Genomic DNA, 26,601 nt, shown 5'->3' on the forward strand with positions numbered 1-26,601 from the left:
GAAAGTCTTTCGAATAATTTAATAAAAATGTGGCGTTGCTATTTGAAAAAAAGTTGTATGACGTCACGGTGCTAAACTCAAGATATATAAAAAAACGTTTTGTTGCAACGAATATTCGGTATTGGGCCGAATAGAAACCAATTTCTTTCATTAGAATACCATGAAGTGTACAACGCCCCCCCCCCCCCCAATTTTCTAAAGCTACTTTGGTCGTTGCTTTAGTTTCAACCAGGGAAATAATTCATTGCGGGGGGCTTAAGGCAACACTGACACCGTATAGGCATTGACTTTGATACAAGTAGTTATAAATTTAATGGTATAGGACTATAGGTTACCTACTACTAGAATTAGTTTCTGTAGTTCTTTTTTAAATTACGGGTCGTTCTTATTCAACGTCTGCTAAAATGATCCCTCAAACCTACACAAAAAATGGACTGTGGACTGTGGTAGGTGTTGCTTACCTCTTGCAGTATGTTAAGAGTTGTTCAATCTTCTGTCTATACTTTTTTGCCAGAAATATGCTATTCATTATATGATGACAAACAATGATCATTATTTTACAAGAGATTCTGAAATGCATAATACTAAAAAGGAAGCAGAGAATAACTAAGAGTAAACAAGCAAACATAGGAAAGCTCTGTTGAAAATGTGGTTAGTTCAACTAGATCAAATCAAAAAGAGCATAACATCCAACATCTCTTCATAGCAGTAAGTCACGGATGTTGCTGCATTTGCTATTCAGTGTTAACATTAAAGGAATGGGTTTTTTCCACGAACACTGTCAAGATTTTAGGAAAAGTATCTGTATAGGCCGTTCTTAATAGTACCTGTTGGGTAGGGATTTAAGAATGTAAGAATTTAAATACTATTTTATTAACACTTAAAATAATACAAAACTTATCTTTCACGTTTTATACTTAGGCATCTTTAGTTAATCTGTAGATGCGTCCTCTATTATAGGTATGGAAAACATGTATAAAGAAATCGATTCTAAAATACTAAAAAAATAGTAGGTAAGAAACGGTTCTCTTCTAGACAAAAAAGTCATGATTACGATCATCTTCTCTTGTTTTCTGTGGAACGTCTAGTAAGCATAATTAAGGAATTTAACATCACAAAACACAACAATAACATTTTATGAGATAATCGGCATGCACAAGAAATAAGAAGTTCATGCAATTGTAAGAGTGCTACATTTATCATTAGCCTTTTCTCATATGTCAGTACAAAGTACCATAAATCAATATCATGCATAGATTGCAGTTGGGAAAAGAATGTTTGACATCTGCCAACATGCTTATGCTTGCTCGTTTAGAGCCATTGGTGTTTCTAATGTAAAATGAAATATAGAAAGTTAGTAATAAATGAAATTATTAGCAACAAGTCAAATGTAGGAGGCAAATCGACAATGAACGATAATGCTACTATCATTAATCAAGGCACTGATATCGTTTTTAATCCAATTTGATTACAAACTCTACATGTCATTAAATATGCCATGCTGTTTGAAAACAACCTGTGCAACTGTAATGTTATTACACTATGTGCATAAAGTACAGCCAATTATCCTCTATTGTTGTACTTTGAACCCGTTTGTCAGATTAGAGTGCACCTTTCGCCCCCTAACGATAATCGTTTGAAACTAAAATAATTTAAAGGTTTATCACCAGAAGACTCAATTTAGACTAACTTCATGCACGCCACTGGTTAGAATAACGATTAATGCCTATTGATACTGGATGGAATGTGTGTTTAGGTCTACTTCTGATAAAGGAAACATTGGGACCTGATCAGGATAAACTAACCAAATTATAGGGACACAAATGTTAGAGGTGTAGTCTTGCAATTAAAAAAATAAACAAGGATGCGCAAGCGTACTAGTAGGTGAAAGCTTAGCAGTAAAAGTAAAGCAGACAATATGAGCATAGGTAAAACAGTAAAAATGTAAGCGTCATTATTTGACTAATTAAGATGCAGATTTTTATTACTACATATATGTACATTAAAAGGCACCAACATCACAACTACAAATGGATAAGTATCAAGAGGAACATTGAGATCAGCCATGAAAATATCTTACATACTATAATACTTGTTTCTATTAAAAGGATATTGTTTATCTCTTAATTCTATTCTATCGTGAGATCTCTCTCTTTCTCGCATATACGGTGATTTCTCCTATAAAAAGTGATATTTGTAGAGGTAAATTTAAAAGTGCTACGTACTCTGGGATGGTGGTGTTTTTCGCGGGTGTGTGTTGCTTCCAACATTTCGCCATTTTGATGCGACATCATTTTGGCAACTGTATGAAATGGTATTACAAAGCGGAACTAAAGGGAAAAAAATATTACATACCTTTTTCCTCGTCTCGGCGTTTTCGTTCCCATACAGCTTCTTCGGAACGATCCTAAAAAGTTTCAGCCGTTTATAGGATTACTATTGACGGCATAATTTATTCTTCTCCTGTACTAACAATACTGCAAGTTTAGACGAAACAAGAAAATAAGGACCTTGACCATAATAGCCAATGTACTTAGGCGATAAAAAAGAGCGCGGGTTAGTACTTAAAATGGCAGGGGATTGTATTCAGGTTGTTAATCTAAAGTTTTTTCGAATTTTTCTAGCTTTGTTAATCAGCTACATTTTTGCAAATTTGTTGCCAACTGCATAATAAAAGTGTAACGAGATTTGTATCACCTTTCAATATAAGATTTACAAGATCTAAATGAGGGCAAGATTAAATGAAAGGCTGTTTAATTCTGAATGTTGTGTAACAATTTTTTTGGCTGCGAACGATAACAAGTGACCTTTTGGAAGTATCCACACTGCAGCTAACTGAGAGTCTCATTAAAAGAAATAGTTGCAAGAGCCAGCAGGAAAAAATGTACCATTTGAGCTATAGCGAAATAAAAGGTCTCGTAAGTTCCGTCTACATACTACACATTTTACAATATTTTTTAGAAAGTAGACTCCATCTGAGGTAACTCCTCAAAGGTGTCAGCCATTTTTGCAAACATTTCTTAGGAACCGATTGTTTTAAGAACACCATGTTTATACTCACATGTATGCAGGATTTCGATAGGCGACTTAAAAAAATTAGTGGTTCACCGAAAAATTGAATCGCAGAGTTGGAAAAGACGTTCTAACCTATTTTTTAACACAAGCCTGGCATTGTCTGCAAACATAACGTGTTTGTGATTTCCATTTCCCAATATGGCGGATGTTTGATTTCTTGAAAAAAAAAAACAGTTTAAAAAAATTTAAGATGGCGGCCATTTTTCCAAAATATATGAGTTTCCCACGTATAATTTCTGGAGATTCTGAAGAAGTTTGATCGAACCAAAGGAATGCATTATATCAGACGAAATCACTTTCTAACAATAATTATTGCTGTTTATGGCCTTAATATGCCCATACTAGGGAAATAACTTCTTCTTGTGATGTATTGGCAAGAATGAAGACTGAATGGAGTAGGGGAGGTATCTAAAAAACGATAAGTTTTTGCCATAAAAACGAATAATGTTAAATCGGTACTATCTGATAGGGCGCGAGGTTCGCCTTCATTAAAAGCAGTATGGTCAAGAATTCAGGAAAATAATTTCACAAATATACAGGGTGTACCATCACCTTGGATCATAATTCCTTTACGAAGATGATTATTATTATCAGTGTGTAGAATTAATATTATGACTCAAACGATTGATCAAGGTATTTTAAAGCACAGGTGCATTTTTTCTAAACATCCCAACGTGCGGGCGGATATTTTAGGTAATAGAACTATTGGAAAAATTTTATTTGGAAAAACTTTGGTGGAGCGCTGAACAAAACACCCTTTTTCAACAAGACAGTGCTTCATCTATGATGTGGCCGCGAAGGATCAATACACTCTTGAGTTAGTTCCCAAAGTCTGTGTATGTTATATGTACACAACCCTCCTTCCTTTTTTTATTTCAATGCATGTTTCATACTGAATGGGACAAAAACAAACGGGCTATGAATGCTGTAATGAATTTATTCCATACAGATTATCTGTTTAGAAAAACAAATAGGGCTCATGTAAGGCGAGCGGTTACAATGGAAAACGAATCCAAAGGTGAACATCATGGAGATCATGGATCCATTTCCACAATTAAGGCAGCAGATAAGACACATAGTTGATATAATCCAACAGGAGTTGTTTTCACTTACCAAGATTCCCTTTCGTTATATCCTTGTTTGTTGAATAATTACAGTAGTCGCTTTTAGAAATGCACTACTGATGATACACAATAAATGTTTCAATTTCAAGAGCGTTTTCCCTTAAATAAGTAGATAGATCGCACTGTATTGTGAAATGATGTGGCACTTTCTACATCTTGTAGACGAAAAAAACCACAAAAATGGCCATTTCCTATCTTTTCTTCTACAGTCTTTGATAAATATTCTTTTGACGCAAAATGATCCAGGAAGAATCCAAAATATATTTGCAGGGGCATGTCTAATGTAACCCGGAACTTCACTCACAATATTCCTTACGGTTGCTTCACTTTACACGAAGCATCACTTACTTTCAGCAAAAAAAAAATCAACACCTGAATTAGTTACAATGCTATGCTATGCATACAATTGATAAATGATCGAGCAGTATTCTTAGTATAGAGAATAAATCACCAATGGAGAAGTTTCACGTTTTTTGTTGTACATTGATTACGCAAATTTAAGTAAAATGAAACAAAAATGCGAAAGAATCATTTTCAAGTTGCGCTTGGCGAAATTTCGTTCCGTTTCAGCCTGTGACGTCACTTGACCTATTCGTTCGCTGTACCGTTCCGTAACGAATGCACTCGATTAGGTGAAATGACGTCACAGGCAGTACAGACCACTACTGTGTTGCGCACTGTATACTTAAACTTAAATAATATGTTTTTCACTCATTTATTGACGGATTTTAAAATTTTTTTTACTAATTTTTAATCATGTCATTAGGTTAAATATTGTATTATCATCATGAAACTTATGCATTATAAATGAGAACAGTACAAACCCTTTTGCGGCCAATTTTTCGTTCCTTTCGAAGTTCCTTCTCTTCGTCGCTAATCTTTTCTCGTTTATCTTTGGCCTTGGAGGTTCGTTCTTTCTTTTCCGATTTTTCAATGAAATACTCCATTTGCTGTTGCATCTTACGCTCTTCGTGTTTGGAACTCTGCAGACAACCAGGGGTTCAGCATTAGGCAGCGCAGAGAAGAATTGCACAGACGCAGTCTCCAGTTGCGCTTCTTAGCCGCCAACATGTGACTCGCTTTACACTTACATATATTGGCCTACTTTCAGACATATCGACACTGTACCTATTCCTCACAGATCATTATATTCAACAAAATTTACGAATATTAAAAACAGCCAACATAAAATATGTTACAAAATTCTGAAGCAAACCATACCTCTCACGAGGGCGTACCCCCAACACTAATAAAGAAAAACTTAATCAAACATTTGTCTTAATTTCACAGTCTCCCTGCGATATGCAAAAAAAATAACTACTGCGACTATAACCCCATAATATTCTGTGATTGAAAGATGGACAACTACGAAAGAAAACAGATGAAGAATAGTTACATGTTGTTAAATTGTGCACACTGATTAAAAGAATGTAATCAAAAGCATTTTACGGTTACATAGCACACATGACAATGAGTTTATTTACTTCTGCACTGTATGATGTTATTATGTTTTAAATAAAGGCAGGTTTGTCCCGAATGGATCTTCAATTTTGCTGATCTTCATTATTCAATCTTGCTCGATTTTTTTTGCTTCTGTATCTTGCATCACACTCGCTGAACTTCCACATTTCCGCAGTCTTGTTTTTCTTCATAATTGTATTGCCAAGGTATGATTAGATTTGCAACTTGGTCAGCTAATGATTTCGTAATTGTAAATTTAACGAAATTCTCTTTTACGCTCTTCAAATCTTGCACATCTGCTTCCCATACTCCACGATGTTCCCTCACAAGATCATTCTTCCCAAACACCAGATCTCAAAACAGCTCATATCCAAAATAGATGAATGGAATCCAACGATCAGGCACCATTTGTAAAAGACTAATGACATTCTCTGCTTTGAATCGGATGTAGCATTTCAGACAAAGCAGACCAACACTAGTAGGACAAGCATTCCAGTAATTGAATTTTCACCTGATGATTGTTGACATATGAAATGGAGAATTTCTTGAACAATGGTACGTCTGCATTCAGAAGAAATTAATGCTAGTTGCTGATCAATATTCAATAGTTGTTGGAAAAACAGAAGAATGTGAACGACTGACCAACATCAAAATCATCACTTTTTCGGGAACTTCACCTTCTAACAAGTTGATTCCCTTGTCACCATTCATAACCCCTTTCTGGATGAGTTTATTTCTCACTGACAGTTGAAAGTTTGTGTTGATAGCTTGTATGGTGTCCAATCTCCAAGTCTACAGCTCCGTCCTCTTCCCAATAAGCATTCATCCATTGTTTCACACAGTTTTGAACATTTACACTACTTGCCATCATTGTAAAAATATTAACATACATCAGTTGCGGATAAGTAAATTTGTAAACTCATTACATTATTATGTTGGTAAAATGCTGTCAATTACAAATGGTGAATTGCCGAACAACGGGAGTCACTGTTACACATTACGGGCGGCAAGGGAATTTCTTAAAATTGGCAAAGAAATTTCTGAAAACCATAATGAAATATGGTAACTTTTCTGGGACGTTCCTTTAAGTAATAGATGCTTGATTCAGAGATTCTCAAGGTCCTTAAACTTTATGGAGCTCACTTCATTAGCTTTGGAGGTTGACATCACGCATTTCCTATCACGAATCAATTACCTACATAAGCCCCTAACATTGAAACGTTCCGTGCTACGATTTCGATTAGTTGGATCCTGAGGAGATAACTTATAGAGAGTTTAAGGCTTTGATATTTACGAACATTGGAAAGTTTTTGTTATAGGTCAAGATATGTGGTTTTTCCATTTTTACTAAACATGTCAATAAATGTAGTTCATTTCAATATTTTGAATCCATTAAATATATTTTTGGTACCATCCCCAGCTTTTGTTTTGCTTCCTCATTGTTTAATAACCCAAGCCACTTACTGACAATCGTTCAACATTTACTACACTTGTTCTGATACTAACCATTTCCATTGTTCTCAGACTTATCACATGCTTCCTGTGTATTTTGTTCCTTTTATGAATTACGTATCACTTTTGCTTCTTTCCATTTTCTTCAATTTCATCTTTCGATTTTTCTTCTCACAAAATTAGTCATTCCAACAATTTCTCCGGTGGCACACAGACGGTCTTCCATCTAGCAACTTGTCACTTGCGGTCTTTACAGCCCAATCATCCCTGATCCATTCGTTTACATTTGAAATTCTCCTCATTTCTAATTTACTGTATCTACCATAACTCATACCCTCCATTTTGAGAAAATTTGATTTACCATGGATCTCTACTTGGAAATGGTGCAGCAACTTCCGTCTTGTTTCAGTTTTCGGTATAGAATATATGGGGATCATATTCTTAGATTCCATTGTTTCCGAATCTGCTTTCGATCCCCAATACCTCATATATGTGAGCTCTTTCCATTATTTGCTAAATAATTATTAAAGTTTTTTTCTTGATAAATGTTATTTTCTTTTGTAGCATGTGATTGTTCTTATCGATGTCTGATGCTATCACAGCAATGGTTTTGATTTTTTTATTATTATGTTTTCTATTTATTTCCATTGCTGGCGTCTGAGAAGTTATTTCTGGTACTGCATTATTTTATAGTTACTTTCTTTTCCACTGCATCGATGTCCAGTCTGTCAAATTGTATTCTTGTTACATTGTGTTTGTTCTCAACTCTTTCTTTTATAGACATTTATATTCCACACGTCCAGGATTGTTCCGTGCCTATTTTGCACATTCAACCATTTGAATGGATATCGTTAGGTTAAACTTCCTGTGTCTCGCTTGCTCCTTTTATTGCATTACATAAGAAGGTTCACATTTTGAAAACAGAATATGCGAAATAATGCAAATGACCCTATTGGAAGAGTTCACATTCATTTTCGCGAGTAAAAGCTTCCGGCCGGTCAACCCGTCGGACCGGTTCTGCTTTTACTTTCTAAGAATTTTAGTAATTCGTTGTGCTGCATCAACTGGGACTATTCAAGCAGAAAATTTTTTTGATTTTCTCACTCATTTTGCAGGTTTTATTATGCCAAGTAAAAGTCCCTCTCTATCTTTATTCGTTCACATAAACACTATTATTTGGTCTATGATGTAGTTTTTTCTGCTCATACAGGAATAATGTGAATTCTGAAGAATTTGCTTGGCTGTCCACTCCTTCTTCTGGAACCAGAAATATTTTGAACTCACTTGCCAGCATGTTTTAAGCAAGTATATTTCCATAGTAAATTTCGGATAGATCTCTTTCATTATTAGAAAGGAGAGATCGAGGCAGATGAGGACATTGATTTTAGGGATATACTAACAAACTATATTTGCACCTAATTGAGTACGTAAGTTTTTTAAAGCAAATACTTTGAGAATAAAATACCTAAAATAAAAGTAGCAAATGTCCCCACCAGACAACTTGTAAAAAAAAAATAACAGAAAGTATCAATTTACCGCAGGCAGTAATTGTCATCAGTTGCTGTAACTTTTGATTTAATGTAAAGTATTTTCCGATAGGAGTCCCTCATACTTTTGAAACTGAGAATATTGCATGTACATGAAATTATAACCAAGTAGACAATAATATTGCAGTGTTTTTTGTTACATGAAATATTTTGTTGGCACGTTTGGAGGGTGATGGAAGTGTTGATATCAAACGAGGAAAAAGCCGTAAATTGATGATTAAACTAAACATATAATCACGTCAAATGATACGCAATTTTTTCTGTGTCAATTAGAACAAAAAGATATTAGGATTAGAATATAATTTGTAAATAGAGCAGCCTTGAAAGCAATCCTAGACTCTCAACGAGCGTTTTGATACAGCCACGTTCCATCTTAATCAAAACCTTCCAAGACCTCACACAAATGTAGTGACTGTTCGTGTGCTCTCACCCTTCCTGAGGCAGTTTCAAGGTTAAAAAAATACAAAATCATTCCTTCAAAGAAATAATTCTTAAGGGAGTACACCCTAATAATAGAAAAACCTGGTCCTTTAAGTGTGGGGGTTGGAACGGTAGGCCAGAAAATACTAGAATTTTATCTCTAATGCAGGACGGATCCAAAATCGTTTTTGGACAATTTCAAAAACAATTTTCTGCCACAATGGGTTTGCTATCGTAAGTGGTTATACTAAGGTGACCGACTTCTCTCGAAAAATATAATACACCAGGGATAATATTCAAAAAATTACAAAAAATCTTTTTTGAATCAATATTAAATTTTTTCAGTGTTATATTTTTAAAGAGAGATTTTAATATGCTTATCTTTTTAGATTAAGATATACAGGGTGTCCATTTTAAAAAAATGAGGTTAGATCCAATAACCTTTTTTACCTGACCTCATACAGTTACAGTAGGTGCTCGACAGTCCAGCACACCCCGTAGTTGAACATTAAGCTCTTACGGTCAACAATGATGCCAAATGTGATTAGAATATGATTTGTAGAAAATGGGCCGCCCAGTCTGGTAAAAATTTTCATATTAGCATTTCTACATTTCACCAGACTAATGAGGATCGTTGATGAAGGGCGGCGGGCCTGCTATTTCTATTTATGTACTTTGTAGTTTATAAAAGATGAATGTGTGTCTATCTGTATGTTTCATATGTCTTCCTTTCCATTCATCCAATTGAAATGAAACTTTGCAATGGTTGTATGTATGCCCATAGAGGTTTCTGATGTACTAAAAGACTAAAACACTTCCTGAAATTCCCACGGGAACGGGAACTGAAAAAAACGGGATTTTACGTTTTACAGTGGCCGTGACAGTAGCCCAAAATGCACACTAGAAGTAAATTTAGTACAAAACACAGGTTTTTAACTTAATACATTTTTGTTGTCTAATCTGTAATTGTCTTTAGAGAAGACGGCGAAAAAAAAAGTACTCTTTTACTGTAGGAAAATATGATAGAATTTATTTCTCACACGTGGGATATAAAAAATGCTTTATAAAAAAAATTTGGATACCGGATTACCGACACTTCAGTTTACCCCAGAATCAAAGCTGTTGTAATAAACATTTTTCGGTCCCTCAACTCAACAATGGTTTAAGCTAGAGAGATCATGCGAGGCGGTTTTCAAATTTCGTGCCTCTTAGCATATGAGGCTCTCCTAATGAGTCAGTTTTTTTAAACCGTAACCGCCTTTGAACTCATTTTGGTCACAATACAAAGTAGAAAATAGAATAGAATAGAATAGAGATAAAAATTTTGCTTTATTACACTTTCTAAATGATTACTGCCAGCTAAATCCTCATTTGATATTAACAGATAGTAAAACGTAGCCCATTCAAATAAAGTGAGCAAAGGCTGGTCAAAAATTCTCCAACAGCTAGTTATTTCAACAACTCCAGAGACTGTGTATTGAGAGTTTTGGTCTAATTATAGAAATATCATTTAGTTACCGACATCCCAAGTGATTCTAATATACATGAACCACAAAAATTAGCAATTTTGGAGTTGACTACCAATGTACAAAGCATTAACACATAAAATAAACTTCTCTCCATGGAACAAGCGCCAAACGTTTTACATACTTACCGAACAGCAGACCCACCCCCATAATTGTAGAGAACGGCAGATGCATGGAAGATTGGGCTGATCAACATGAGTGTCTTCAAAATCACCAAGGATTAAAACATTCGAAAGCAACCAGATGGAAAGATTTTGTTATAAACACTTAGGAAGGTTCTTCATCCTGGGCCGCAGCGATTTCTTCTTCAAGTGATGAACGGATCTTCATTTCAAGCAGATATCTTCAAATTCTTTTTGGCAGTGCAGCTTCATTTATTGTTCTATCCAAGATCTTTAATTTACTTGCTGTAGTTTTGTTCGATTAATTAAATACATTTCATCTCGATATTGGTATTTTGATTTGGACAGTGGTTGATGCTGATATCAGTGACAAAAATAACTTAACATCATTTCTATAATTGGGAACAATGGAAAATATGCCATTAACTTAAAATTGATTCTTTCAGTAACCAGAATTGCGGCGACAATCTTGTCAAATTAATCTTCATTCCAAATTAAAACAAAACGAAAGCTCTCGATGAACGCGCAAAATAGAAACTTAAACTGATGTCCTCGGGTAGACGAACGAAGGAAAGTTCACTTTTTTAAAACACTTAAATTTTACCGCACACTAAAACACGTATTTCAAATAAAATAGGTTGACTTCTCAGCCCAATCTCCCAAACTGAACATCTGAACGTTGAAATGTACCAGGCGAAGTGTGGGGAAGGCCCTGAAACTATCTCACTCCGATGTTATCTGACCCCAATACTAACCTTCGAAGTAGAACCCTCCATTTTTCTTCTTTTTAGTTCTGTAACAAATGATTTTATGAAAAACCGCCAAACTGAGCTATTGTAGTTTTTAGCATATTTTTTAAATTAAAAAAAAATTATTTTCTCCGTCATGGTATTCTAATTAAAGCTTTTAACTGAAGATATAAACGCAAAACACCACATTTTTGGCAAAATTTGTTCAAAATAAACCTACCCTACCGTAGACTTAAAAGCCGAAACATTTTTCCCCACCTATACGATAAAATTTGCGCTTCAAGATATTGGTCCTTTGAGCCAAATCAATTTTTTTTACTTTTTTTCGCCATTAATCTAGTTACAAAGATATTCAAAGTAATTATTTAATTTGTTTGAACTAACGCGATCGGACTGGAGAGATAAAAATGTAATAGTTACCTCTATCGGGTTCGGGTGGTTCCTGACTGCGTCTCAAATTTGAACCATTATTTCCGAAACTAATTTCGCGTTCGTCACGAACTTCTCTAAGATAGTGGGCACCTCGATCTTCATAATATCGATCGCGTTCGCTCGAATATCTTACATCGTCTTTGGGACTTAACATTTCAATATATCGTTCGTCCTACAATTCCCACGGGTTATTTTCGGATTAGCAGGCACCGTATGAAACTTACCCTGTATACCCTATCTTCTTTACCTATTAATTTTTCCTCTTTCCGCTCTCGTCGTCGGTCACGGTCTTTATCACGCTCTAGGTCGTCTCGCTTTTCCTCTTTTCTAAGATCCTTGTCTATTCGACTTTCTTTGGGTTGTTTTTCTTTCTCGGCTAATTTATCTTTGGAGCTGTTGAGGCAAAGAAATAATTTAAGAAGCGGACAAGTGATGGATCTTACTTATTTATATCTGACGTTGGTACTTTTGGCAACGGCTTAGTATCTTCAGATGACTGCCTGCTCCTTTTGATTTCCGGCTTTTCCTTCACATCTTTTGCAGATTCTTTCGACGTATCGGCTTGATCTAAAGCATTCACTTAGCATTTTTGTGAATATGACCAATCAGCTTACCTCGAGCATCCCCATTATGTTTAGATGAAGTATTTACATCATGCTTAGCGGCATCATGGGATTTTGCCGCCTGAAAAAAATTCAATGAAGCCACAGTGTCAAACTACAAAATCAGCCTACCTTTTCTTTTTCTGTCACATGAAACTCGCTTTCCTTCAACATATGTCCTGAAGCAATTCTCTGCTTTAACTGCCCGTGATAACTAATAGCTAACGTGTACAAATCCTGCCGTTGGTTCTTCTCCTCATCCTTCACTTTCTCAACCCTCTTCTCTATAATCTGGCTTAATTTCAAAAGAACAGGAAAGTGGGGAATGATCTTGATAAGTATAATCAGCGCATTGCGAATTTGTACAAAATCTTTCGAGTCCAAGCATATCATCATGGCCTTGGCTAATTTAAAGTGCCACTTATGACAGACGTGTCGATAGTTCTCGTAGCCGACGTGATCCATGCTGTCGTTACATTGGTTACTAACGCGAAATTTCGTAACAAATCCTGGATAATTGGCGCATTCCCTGTCGAAATTTTCCTTCGATTTCTGCCAACGCATAACGGTCTCGAGCATCGCGCAAAGAAAGCGACCGTAACGGATTGCTTCGTTTTCTGTACATGATGTAATAGAATAGGTCACGTCACAAAACAACTGTAACAGAAAACCGAAACTTAAATAACAGTTGACGATTTAGGGGCAATCAATTTAGTACTGTTACAGTTACTGTTACCCCGTAATGGCGATAGGCACCAATGACCACCCTGTACAGATAATTAATTATAGAAGTAGAATACCATGTACGCAACTTTTATATCAATTAGGAATTAAGTAATGAAGGAAGGAGTAGTGTAGACCATGAGCAGTGGTCGAAGCATGTACTTAACTCATGTCAATGTACAAATTATGACTTCATTCATGAAATACGTTGACTAATACCCAAATTATCAACATTTCGCACCCCTACCCACCATTGAACCACCCTAAACCAACATGAGCGCCACGCCCCAGTAAAACCGACAATTACCCGGCCTAGGAGCCTACAAATCCTGAATCTGGCCCTAGATTTCAGCATATTACCTTTGATATAAAGCTAAGCCAAACTTGACCTGTATTTTTATATGGTTTATAAGTTATATTTGGTGGAAAAAGTGCTAAATATTGGCCCAAAGATGCTTTTGCATACACATCAACAAATAGAAACAATTTTCAACGCCAATCAAACAGTTTAGAAGAGGTATTTACTTAGAGTGACAAAGAGATTCGTTGAGCCCGTTAATAGTTTATCTAATTATGGACGAAATCATAAAGAAAGTAAAAAAAAAGAAAAGGATATAGAATGGGAGAAAAGGAAATTCAAATAATATGTTACACCGACGATGCCATAATAATAGCGAAAAATGAGGATGACCACCAAGGAAAAGATTAATCAAACAGTACAGACCTCCATGATGATTTCAACTGATAAAACCAAAACCATATTAATATCAGCGGAACCAAAAAGATGTAAAAAGAAACAAAATAATAGAAAAGTAATGGAAGCTGAATATTTGATAGTTAAATTGTCGAGCCACTGCCAACCTTAAAAAAATTACAGGAACAAGTGATGTGGGGCACTCTAAGCTCCCCAATTTTCTACAAGTGCATAGGATGTACATTAATTGAAAAATGTTGTTTGGTAATTTTGACATGAGGAAATAGTTAATTAAAACCAACAAGGTTTTGGACAATGACGACACTTCAGCTTTTAGCTTTCTCCAAATCTGACTTGGTCTCAGTCTGGTTTTACTATTGCGTTATATGAGAGATATCTTTTTTTAGTGTGTTTGGTGTTACAAGGAGTGAGTAAACTTCATAAACCACAGAAAAGATATTTAACATAATTGGATTACATAAATCAATGAACAATAATTTATTAAATTCACTGTAAGAATCTGAAGTTTAGGAATTACACATAGTGCTTTACTCTATTACCATTCGCAAAGAAAGCTGTTCCCCACAAAATTGCTAGTTTAAGAAATTAAGTTTTTAAACATTCACTATTTGTGGAGGTACCGTTATATAGCATGCCAATGACTCATGCACCTCTATGATATGCAGAGGTGGATCCAAGGAGCATGCAAACAAGATATTCTTGAAAGACAAATAAAAGTGTCTCTAATGCAGTGGTTCTCAAAGCTAAGCTTAAAATTACATAAATTAAAAAAGGAATTAAAATAATTATAAAAAATGAATATTCGTTTTTTATTACAATTCCGTTTTTTAGTTTTTATTTTATATATAAATATATATAATCTCTATGGTTTATAATTCATTAATCATATGTTGGTATTGCATTACATCAGACCTTCTCAACCTTATAACTTATATTTGGGGTGCATATGGGGTGGTATGGGGAATTGAAAACGTCCTATTTTGGTTTTGATCCGTAACCATCTTCAAGGTTGTTGAGGGTGTCAACATTTTATAAGTCATAACGGCTTACAAAATTTTTTCTCGCATACACTGCCCAAAATGGCTTCAAAAACTCTTCAAAAAAGTTCATTACAATTTTGTTGTGAGTTCCTTTGTTTTTGAGAAGTTTTGAATTGAAAAATTAAACTATTTTATTTTTCTAAATTTCATTTTTCTCTAAAAGTAAGCATCAGAGTGAAAAATGTCAATTACAAAAAAGATGTGTCTTGATGAGGTCTACAAAAAAGGCTTCTACACTTTTTGCGTCGGGTTCAAAATAAAGGCGCTAGAGGGCATTTTCTAAATGTTATACTATGGGCAAGATAATTGCAATGACTATTAAAAGTAGTCGAAAAGTCAAGTCAGGAGCTTACCTGACAACTAGTTTTAAATGCTTTTGTGTTTAGAAATTTTTTTTGTAGACTTCTCATCCTTCATCTCTTTACTAACTGTAAAAAAGCAAAAAAATATTAGGGGTGCCGCGAATTTTGTTTAATAATTTTAGTGTGCCACCAGACAAAAAAGTTTGAGAAACACTGCTCTAATGGGTATTTTTTAAACGCTTAGGAGGCATTTTTTTAAGTAAGGGTCATTTGACATTTTTCGTCTTCAGAGTTCCGGATGGTGCCTCGCGCATGTTCATCACATTTCTACATCTGTTGGTAAGTGACAGCCAGCATTATGGACTCATTCGATAGTGTTAAGGGTTCTTTACACGTGCCTCTGATCGCAAGTGCTGCCAACTGTGTACATTATAGTACCAAGGGATGAAAGATGTGTTTTAATCCCGAGAGTGCAGTTGGCTGCCCGAAACCAAGTTGACTTACAACGTGAAGCCTCTATCAACCCCTCTGCATAGTGACCTGTTTAAGGTACTCAAAATGATTCCTAACAGAAGACGTTTAGTGTGCTCAAAACAACATCAAATTAGCTATTGGATGAACACCCAAATGCAAACTGCCTGCTGCTCCATAGAACTGTAGATTCCCGGTAAGAAAGAAGAGGGGAGGGGGAACCCTTCCTCCTTTAGTGGATATTCCGTTAATGCCCCAAATCAGTTTGCTGTGAAAGATGGAAGCATGCATCTTCCGCATGAGGAATACTCTTTTATCTTCTAGTCTGATTTTTAAATTTAATTATATCCAGTGTACCATACTTACCCTATCATAACACAGAAGAGTAGAAAAGTTGGGTGTCTTCAAGCTATGTATTGTATGGACAAATTTGGCACAATACACTGCATCAATCGGCGTAAAAGTACACCTCGGGAACAAACAGAGTTGCAAAAATCGAGTTATGGTTTCATTTTTCGCCGCCTTCACCGATCTCGACAGAAACCACGTGTCCTTTTCTTGATTTAATCTGTACAATACTTTGTCAACGTGCTCGTGCTGTTTCTTCTTCTCGTCCTGAACCTTTTCCATGAGAGTCATGTATCGTTCCAAATCCTTCTTTCCCTTGCTGGTATTAGTGTCGGCGATTTGCAAGGATTGCTGCTTAATTTTCGAAATAACCTGCTGATATGTCTCGTCGGGGACGAATAAGTCAAACATAGTCAGTGACCAAAATGTGGTGAGGAATTGTGGGGAAATGTCTTCCCACACTTTGGGGGGATGAAGTGGGACGATTGACTTAAAAACAGGCTCCATTATTTCCGTTACAGCGTCGAAATACTTTTGATGCTTAGCTTGAGTCGATAATTTTTTGTAATTCGAATCTGATTTCCTTAATTGGTCATACTTGATCTGTAACAAAGCGTTAGCAAGATATACATTTTCAAATTAATGCTTACATTTATTGAATGGTTTAACATTGGTCTTGCCAGAAAGAATGCAACTTCATACGGGATATGATAGTCCAATAACATACTTTGTATTGATGGTAATTTATTTGTGTATTCATCTACAGATAATGTCGATCCTAGGAATGTACCGAACTGAACTAGGGTGTCTTGGCATTGGTCAGCCAAATTTCCAACTAGTTTCAAGTGACTTTGCTGCGTTTCTCGATAAACCGCACAATATTTCTGTTGAGCCATTAATAGGCAAAGAGTAACTGCCAAGTTTTGATCAGCCATGGCATCTTTTAAACGGATTGAGGATTTTTTCGTATTTCTGACTTGACTAAAGTACCCGGCCTGTAAATAATCAAAAGTAAGTCGACATGAAATATACACTAATAAAGTAATAAATAACTAATGTTATTCACAAGTAGAGCTGTTCCCCACAAAATTGCTAGTTTAAGAAGTTTCAACTTTTAAACATTAGCTGTTTGTGGAGGTACCGTTATATAGCATGCCAATGACTCATGCACCTCTATGATATGCAGAGGTGGATCCAAGGAGCATGCAAACAAAGATCTTTTTCTCCAACCACCTGAATAAGATGCTATTTTGTGACAGTGTTCGCTACGTAAAATTGGCATTTTGCGGATTAATCGCAATCACCATGGCAACTGTACAAAAAGTGGATACTTTTGGTCCTAGTACCAAAAAGAAATTGACCTCGAAAGTTCGCCAATTAAAAAATTACAATCACGGAGATATGTCACATTGACATCGTTTTACATTGGAGGTTGTAAGATATTTCTATACATACAAATCAAATATTTTTGCACATTCAATGCAAATGCTGTTACCTATACGTATCTACATGTATTGAAAATGATTTACGCTCGCTATTTTTATTTAAACCATGTGTAACATAATTTTAATACGTATACAACCCGCCGTCGCGCGTAACGCCATCTACTTCAGACCCAATGCACTATTATCTGTCATTTTGAATTCAAAATTTGAAAAAGTTAATTGCAATTAATTTTAATTAAAAGACTGTATGGTAAGTTTTTTATTTCAATACAAAATATAACAATATTAATTTTGTATACAATAGAAATGACTGAAACTGATAGCGACATGGATTGCACTCCGCCAGAGATTATAGAAACGGCAGAACATGCTACCTTAGATTTGCTCCCTACAAAGTCGCGAGAGGTGAGAAGTAAGAACGAATAGGTTATAAGTTAACCTAAAAACTAGAGTGGCATGACACGTGGGACAAGAAAGCAGAAGTTCTCAAACTAGTAGAAACTGTGAACTAAATCTAAATTCGAATATAATTTAAAGTAAAGGGGGTTGGAGAAAAAATTTTGTTTTATTCATACAAAAAATTCGTTTTCGGGACTCAGAAGGTTGCTGGGCTCAGCTAACGCGTCGTCCAGCAACTATCTTCCTCGTCCCGAAAACTGACATTTTTTGTACTAATAAAACAAATAACTATTTTTAATTTCTGTGATACAATGAGAATATTGTACAACTTTTTTTGGCAAAAACAGTGTTACAATGAAAGTCATTGTTTTTGGTAACTTTTCATCGCTAAGTTGGCAGTTCGTACCTCCATCTTCCAACTTCAACGGCACATCATCAGATGTCAAATCAAATTGCGTAAAAAAAGTACCTCTTACCTAACTGCCAAATGGCTCTTATCTAAAATCAGACACCTTTTACTTACCTTTTACTAAATTTCTACACTATTAATGGCCGTTTGCACCAACAAATTTATGTGGAGCTTAGCTTAAGCGTAGCTTAACGATACTCGAGTTGGCGCTTATGTCAAGATTAGGGATGGGCGATAACTGTTTTCACCTATTGATAAGTATCGGGTACTTACCTAGCGATATATTTTACTTATCGATATGCCGATAATTATCGAAATATCGATGATTATCGATACCTATCAACATATCGATAGTTATCGATATTTCGATAGTTCTCGATATATCGATAGTTATCGATATGTCGATAGCTAGGGATGGGCGATAACTGTTTTCACCCCTATCGATATAAGTATCGGGTACTTACCTATCGATATATTTTACTTATCGATATGCCGATAATTATCGATACACCGACAACTATCGAAAGATCGATAACTGTCGCTATATCGATAGTTCTCATTATGGTGATAGTTTTTAATATGTAGGTATCGATATAATATTACCGATAATTTTTTTGAAAGCGTGTCTAAAAACTGCATGAGTTTACTTTTATATTTTGGCGAAAGAGCCCGACAAGACAAGAGGGCTCTTTTAACAAAATATGACAATAACCGAATGCAGTTCTTGCAACTTTAATGGAGTTACCATATTAACTATGCAATTATCGCAGGGCTCTTTAGCTTTCTACAATGCAATTACCGCTGTAATTAAGCGGTAATTGCACGCCTCATTTGAGAGAAATATTCGACGTATCGATAGTTATCGACAGGGATAGTTATCTTATCGAGTTTCATTAATAAAATCCATTTTCCGGTTTATTCTCGTGTAAAGTGACTATTAATAGTTACTCGACGTTTCGTTGCTACCTTTATCAAGAGTTTTTTGTTAGATTTCGTAAATGTCAATCATTTGAAACTGTATATCTAAATTTGAAGTGTTCTTAGCTTTTTCTGTTTTTTTGTGACTGGTCCTCTGTAACCATCAATCAGATACCGATACATAGGCCATGATTACACCCTTTGATTGTCTTCTTTATTTTACCTAAAGAGTAGCCATTTTGATGCAACATTTTGTTCAAGTTTTTGAAGTGCTTCTTTTTTGAGCAAGTAAGACGAAAAGATCTATTTTCTAAAGATTTTATTACTGCGTTTATTTGGCATGGATGATGATGTGACGTAGCGCTTCTCTTGAGAAAGGGAGCAAAGTTAAGTTTCCGAAACGTCGAGCAACTAAACATAGTAAATTTACACGAGAGTAAACCCAAAAATGGATTTTATTAATAAAAATAGTAGCGCTCGTTGAAATCTCAACAATAACATAATTTTATCGTACCAATAGTTATCGATATATCAATAGTTATCGACGAATTTTAATATTTTTTATCCAATTTTATTCAACTCAATGTCGCTGCATTTATATAATTTCAATTGACGGTAATAATTTTTAATTTCTGTGTTCAACATCAAATTTCATGTGATATATTTTTAGCATAGCCTGATGATGGGTGGTTAAACCCGAAATGGATCGCTTTAGAAACAATAAACAATTGTGGTTCCTTTTTTTTATATATTAAAGCAAATTCTCAACGAACCCCAAAAATGGAGAATTACATTACAAAAGTTATCGACATATCGATATATCAATAATTATCGACATATCGATAGGTATCGATATATCGATAGTTATCGATATATCGATTTTTTAGCTCTACCTATTGTTATTCGATATATCGATAACTATCGATACCTATCGAGATATAAAAAAAAAAATTCCCATGCCTAGTCAAGATTCCTCTAACAAAAAGATATCCAGTTATCAATTAGCAGCAGTTCGAAATGAATTTTATAATCGACTTGGTTACTGTATTGCAGTTAATGGTGACTTAGTCGAACATTTAGTGTAAATTGTTATATTACGAAACCGTTTTTAGTAATTTGGTCTTTCTTTATGTTGCATTCGCTGTTCTAAATATAATACTTTTTGATAGAATTTGATTTGTTTTATAGCAGACATTCCATGCCATGACGGATATTGGCGTAGTTTTTGTATTATAAAATTCCATGCCATCACAGATTATTGAAAAAGATGCGGGTTGTATTTTCCCAATTTTCCGTCTGTATTATAAAAAAAATTGAAAACTAATATGGTTGATTGACGTAAAAAAAATTTTTCTACAAAAAACCTCAATACATTTTTGCTCTAAAATAATTTGGGGAGCCAATAATCGCATGTTATGAATTTTACATTGAAATCCCTATGATGCGTTACGCAAGTCACCACCCTGTATAGTAATGCTATTTATGTGCATGCCCGAGTATGCGCGTACAAGCGACTCGCGCTTGCGTTGAATAAAGTTCGAGCGGGGTGAAATCATGGGATTTCGGCGTGGCAAGGTTAGTGTCATGAAATGGCGAGATAAAAAAAGACGTCAGCTTACTTTCCACTGTACATGGCATTCACATGGACAGTGTATGATCTGTAGTAGAATTTGAGATGCACGTGGGAAGATGATAAGGCGTGAATCAAGATATTACTGCCCAGATTGTGACGCAGCCCTATGCGTGAGTCCATGTTTCCGGTCTACCACACAGTTTCTGAGATTTAATGTGTGTAGTATGTAAGTTTTTGTTATAATACAACCTTTTCTTTGGCGCCCGAGTTAACTCGTGATTGCGCATGCGCTAAAATAAAAATTCATTTTTTTTTGTTAGTTAAGTTTTTTTCAAACCGTATTTTCTAAAAAATCGAACCTTACGCGGTTAAAATCCATGCTAAGCTAAGCTCGGCGTAAATTCGTCAGTGCAAACGGCCATAAATCATTTTTTACAAAATCAAAAAAGGAAACACAAACAAATGTATTAGATCGAGTTTTCTCCTAGCACAGATTCCCTTGATTTCAACAAATTTTCTCTTATAGGATATTGCCAATCATTTCCAGTCTTTTTTTTGCATTCACCTACCTCTGATTTCAATAGTTCACCACCAGCCATGGCATTAAGCTGGTCCATTGTCAACTCCTCTGCAGATTCAACACCTGCCATTTTTTGAACAATTTCCTTCAAAATCAAAAGATCCAAACTGCAAATGACCACGTAACAATGATGGCAATGTTAGTTGACCACTACTCACCTCTTTTGAGCTTTCAATTGATTGGCCACATACTGCAATAAACCGGTAAGTTCAATATTATACTTCTTAAAGATTGCACCACTAAAACAGGATAAACTCTGCAACCAATGAGAGATCGAGGTGCTGTCGTGCTTAACTCTCTTTTTCTCGGCATTTGATAAAGTTTCAACCAAGCAATAACCCAGAACGTCGTACGATAGGCTAGTCAGATATTTTAAAGAGTCAACTACCGGATAAATTAAATTATCGTAAACTTGCACTTGAACAAGAATGTAATCAAATAAATATCCCGGAGAGCTATGCGTTAGCTTTCCAATACTTCTACCGGTGTGTTTAAGATTTTCTTTACTGACACGTTTCATCGTGTTTTTTAGTGACTTCTCCGCATCTGCCCGCCTTCGAATCAGATCTGGATACAAAGCGTAGGTTTCGTTCTTCCACTGTCCGTACAAGCAATAACGAACGTGATATGGATACAGTTTGATGATATTCCAAACGGTTTCGGCAACACAACAGTTACACTCTAAATAAGAAAGGGAGGGCAAAATTGTGGTGTCGAGTATCGTAAGGATGTCGTAATATAATGTGTCCCCATCGGGAGGCTGAGTGGACGACGTATCAATACCATAAGAACTCATTGCGGCTTTTGCCAGTCTTATTACTTTATACAGTAGCAATGGATCATAACGTAGCGATGGTCCTAACGTAAGCAACATGGGAATGGCTACTTTTCGCAGGTCTAAAAATGTATGCACCGGTTTCGGCGCCAATGGATTTTTATGTGGTGGAACAACTCTTCCCTTTAGTTTATTTCCCAGTTTATAATTCCTAAATTTGAACAAATTAAACCCGCTCGCAAACAAAAAGCACTTACGCTCTATACACCGGCTCGATAATGTAGTGAAGTAAACTACACAGAGCTAAGGCGGCCGGTTGATAATCCATGGCAAAATGTTCGGGTAATCGATTAATAATCAGTTGTGCGTTCTCCCAATCCCCGATTTCTAACAACGCCTCGCATAAACCCAACTTTTGGTTGTTGTTATATTGGTCGGTGCTGTTATCTTTTTCTTCGATTGCATCATCTTTGGAAGGATTTAGCGAGACCACCTGAAGCGATTGCATGTATTCCCTTGCACTTTTCATATCACTGTCCCAATCTTTCTGCATCACCTTATCCTCTGGTGTGAGCTAAAAAATGACAAATTGGTAATAGGAATTGATTAAAAAAATAAGATTTTTTTCTACACAATGAAGACAATAAAAGAAATCTCAAAAACCATTGCCGTTTTTGTGCGCCACAATAGCTCTGTTGTTTTATGGATAGGTTAATGATGTCTCAGAGTTAAGTACACTTACCCACGGGTAAATATCATTAAGTTTAATTAATCCATGTTGTAAAAGATGCGCTGTTAATACAAACAGTGACTTGGGTACATGAGAATCCGAACTATTTCTAAGAAACAAATATTTGGAACCGGACACTTCCGCAATAACTTTATGATCGTTCATGTACGAGTTAATTAACGGTATAAATAATCTGGTGTCCATCGGTTTGTTTTCAAAACTTTCAAATATTACATCTAGCACACGATTCGGATCCAAATTGAAGCAACCTACAAAAAAAATTTTGAGTAAAAGGTGTAAAGCAACAACACACTTACCTATTAAAGACTGGACGATATCTAATAATGTTTTGCATGCCATACTTTTTTTGAAATCTTGATTTAGTTCGGTAACTAGTTTTGAAAATCCCTCGCTTTCCTCTCGGAACAAATTGAATTTACGTTGCTTATAACTAAAAAAATATGTAAATTAATGTGAATGGTAAATATCTTTCCTTAAATATTATATGCACCCCTCAAATAATTATTTTTTGCTTCACAAATAATCAAGTTTTAAGTGCTCAAAATTATTATTTGCCCAATTTAATCCCATGGTCATGTGATGTAATGAACATGACTTTAACGTTGGGCACTTGGGAAGCTGATTGCTTTATAAACATTTAATTATTGACAGGGTCTCTCAGTATATTTTGACTCCCACTTATTTTCACTAACTTTGAGAAAAAACTACAAGATGGTTCCAATTAGTGGCTCAAGATACAGTATAAGTTCAATGGGGGCAAAGTTGTCCCATTTTGTGACTAAAAAACGAATTTGAAATTTTTGAAAAACCTTTAAGAATAACTGAGATATAACGGAGAAACTTCAAATGCCAAATTTTGTTTTTATTTTCCCTACCTTAAACGGTAAAAAATAATAATGATATTTATTTGTCTAACATGCTTTACATAGAAAATATGGGATACGTAAAGTAAAATAAGATTACAGTAGGTTCACAAACACTACAAGTATAATACTCTCGATAATACTTATAAGCATTACATTTAAAAAACCCCTAAAGAGCATCTAAAAAAACGGCAGAGCACCTCAGTGTGCTACGGGGTCATTGGATTTGACCAATAGGCTTATTACTTGTGGCATATAGGTCAACTGTGCAAAGTTTGAACCAAATCGGTTCAAGCGTTTGATCGTGTTCACGGACAGACAGATGGACACCATTGACTTCCCTATAAAGCTTGCATCGCTTTGCTCTGCCGCTTAATAATTTTGCGGATCATAGGCCATGTATATAACACACTATTACAATAACAACACTACATTATACAAACTCCATGCACTCTTAGATTGAATAAAATGCATTTAGAATTAAAAACCAACTGACAGCATTTTTTAATGTTTCGCTTTTTTTGCAAGTCTTTACCTCAGGATGCCCCCATATAAAATGGGTTCGATTTATAGAATAGAATTATTATTATTAACTAAAGCCACACTTAACTCAGGGCTGTAAGCTTAGTGCATGGAGATTCCATTTCTCTCTTACATTTTTTTTATGTTAAAAATTCGCTTTCTTCTCGCTCTTTTCTCTTCTTGTTTTTTCTTGTAGATATACACTTTTTTATAGTACTATAATGTAATAAATGCATATTATGTATAATACGAGGTATGGGAATAAAATCAACTATTATTATTATTATTATTTATTTTTTATTTTATTTTTCACAAATTTGCTTTGTTTAGTTAGCTCTAAAAGTGTAATTGTTTATTTTAAGAGATATTGTTGGGTTGGAATGTATTTGGTAAAATGTGAGAGAGATTGCTAAAGGAATATATTCCCGAGTACATTCCAAGCTAACAATAGTTAGTTTGGACTACAACCATGATACCCTTATGCCCGTTTGCACCGACAAATTTAAGCGGAGCTTAGCTTAAGAGTAGCTTAAAATCCATAGCAACCATTGTTTCAATAATCGTTGCCATGGATTTTAAGCTACGCTTAAGCTAAGTTCCGCTTAAATTTTTTCGGTGCAAACGGCCATTAGTGACATTAGTTCAGGTAAAAACCCTAGTTAGAAAAACTGCTCTCAATTAATTAATAGCCAAATTCAGTGTAAATTACCACATTTTATCCTTGAGAAGAAATACTCATATGGAAAAAAGAATAGATTATGTATAACTGCTAAGCGTATTTCGTAGCGCAATTGACCCACAAAATATAGTGCCTTTTCTGATTACTACTAGAAATTATTGTAATTTTAAAGTGCTAAGGTAAACATATCTTCAAATAAACTTCCCCCTAGCTATCCAAATGGACATGTTTTTGCAATGTTTGGCTTTTTTATCAAAATGAAATTAGTGGCTCATTTTAAAACGAAAGCTTTGTATATCTGGGCAAATAAGTAATATCAATTTGATGACTTACCCATTTTGTGTCATAATGCTTACCATTTCAAATGTATAGGAATGCCATTTAGTAATGAGGATTGCTGAGCTAATGAAAAAAATGTAAGTCTTTCAACAATTTTCTGAAAAATGTTCACAGTCTAAGAATGCTCAAGACAGTGAATAAAATAGTTCCAATTTTTAACACTGCAAAGTTGCAGACTTAAAAACCACCCCATTTTATAAGGCATGTTTTTTTAGTAATCGTAAATTCAGCACTTACTTATTACAGAGATGTGAATTAACTTAATGACCTGCTTTTAGTATTAAGCTGTAAATTAATAAACCGAACACAGAACAATTTTCCGCTGAATGTGCCTAAATTAAGCAATAGCTTTTTTCAAGGAAACTAGTCCTGTAAAAGCAATCAACTTCCCATAATCACAGGTAAATTAAGGTTAATGACACATTACATAAAAATTTCAAAAATCCCAAGCGCTTTTTGTTCGAACTATATCGCTACCAAGAGAACTTACTAAAGTTTCGTTTTGATTTTTATAAATTTGGTGTAAAAATTCCGTGTCTTTAAAACTCCGACTTCTTGCAAAGTGTCAATTTCCAGCCGTTCTTTAAGTAATTTATCAGACAAAAACTACAAAAAAAAGGTAAGTCACAAGGAGTACAAATTCAACGATACCTTCTCGCACTCTCGAATAATGTAACCCAAACTGTTACGCTCTTTAGGATCGTCTGGATTCTCAAACACGGACGTTTCGGCATCGGCGACGTTTAAAACGTCGCATATTATAGCAGCGTTATCACTGTGCAAAGCCTGAAAGATAGTCGCTTAAAAATTGTTACGGTACCTCGTCAACATTGCGTACTGCCAATTCCTGTAAAGCACTTATGACCCATTCCTTTTTGATTGTCCCGTGAACGCCGTTGATTACCAACATATTGAGATTATGCGTGATGTTTTGGATCTTTCCACTTTTATCAAACATTGGACTTTTTGTATTATCTTTGCATAATTGAAGAAAAAGTTTCATGCTGGAAGATTAGAAGTTATGAATGGGAGATTGATAGCTAAGGTAAATGTTAGCTACTTACAATTCACTTTTACCGCTTTTCTCCCAATTTTTCCATATTTCGGGGTTCAACGTTCCTGCCATTTTCTTTCTAAACTACTAACCTCTCCACAGCTGCGTCAGTCCGCCTTTGTTTTTCGTACTGCGCAACGTCACAATCCTAGGTTAAGTTCTGCCGATTTCAAAGTTTGTGTGCA

The 26,601-nt window shown here is 35.2% G+C and overlaps 1 protein-coding gene across 5 annotated transcripts; it reads right to left on the reverse strand.

Moving 5' to 3' along the window:
- Window positions 1-851: 851 nt before the first annotated feature.
- On the reverse strand, window positions 852-26,568 carry LOC116168024 (THO complex subunit 2). 5 transcript variants are annotated; one of them, XM_031483667.1, is made up of 22 exons: window positions 26,427-26,568; window positions 26,201-26,366; window positions 26,014-26,148; window positions 25,853-25,968; window positions 23,256-23,389; window positions 22,951-23,207; window positions 22,466-22,782; window positions 21,592-22,419; window positions 21,423-21,540; window positions 16,760-17,104; window positions 16,128-16,712; window positions 12,643-13,167; window positions 12,523-12,592; window positions 12,352-12,475; window positions 12,133-12,301; window positions 11,897-12,080; window positions 11,483-11,520; window positions 5,024-5,182; window positions 2,356-2,407; window positions 2,226-2,302; window positions 2,114-2,178; window positions 852-1,087 (listed from the first exon to the last, which is right to left on the reverse strand). In XM_031483667.1, the coding sequence occupies exons 1-22, from the start codon at window positions 26,486-26,488 to the stop codon at window positions 1,057-1,059; spliced, it is 4,557 nt and encodes a 1,518-aa protein (XP_031339527.1). In that variant the 5' UTR covers window positions 26,489-26,568; the 3' UTR covers window positions 852-1,056. The 5 variants fall into 5 exon arrangements, 2 of the variants coding, with proteins under 2 accessions (XP_031339527.1, XP_031339528.1); XR_004144687.1 differs by lacking the exons at window positions 852-1,087; window positions 2,114-2,178; window positions 2,226-2,302; window positions 2,356-2,407 and adding an exon at window positions 7,167-8,369 and having other exon boundaries at window positions 5,045-5,182; XR_004144690.1 differs by lacking the exons at window positions 852-1,087; window positions 2,114-2,178; window positions 2,226-2,302; window positions 2,356-2,407 and having other exon boundaries at window positions 5,168-5,182; window positions 10,734-11,520.
- Between the last annotated feature and the right edge of the window lie 33 nt (window positions 26,569-26,601).

The sequence above is a fragment of the Photinus pyralis genome, unplaced genomic scaffold (genome assembly GCF_008802855.1).
Source record: "Photinus pyralis isolate 1611_PpyrPB1 unplaced genomic scaffold, Ppyr1.3 Ppyr1.4_LG4, whole genome shotgun sequence".
NCBI lineage: Eukaryota > Metazoa > Arthropoda > Insecta > Coleoptera > Lampyridae > Photinus > Photinus pyralis.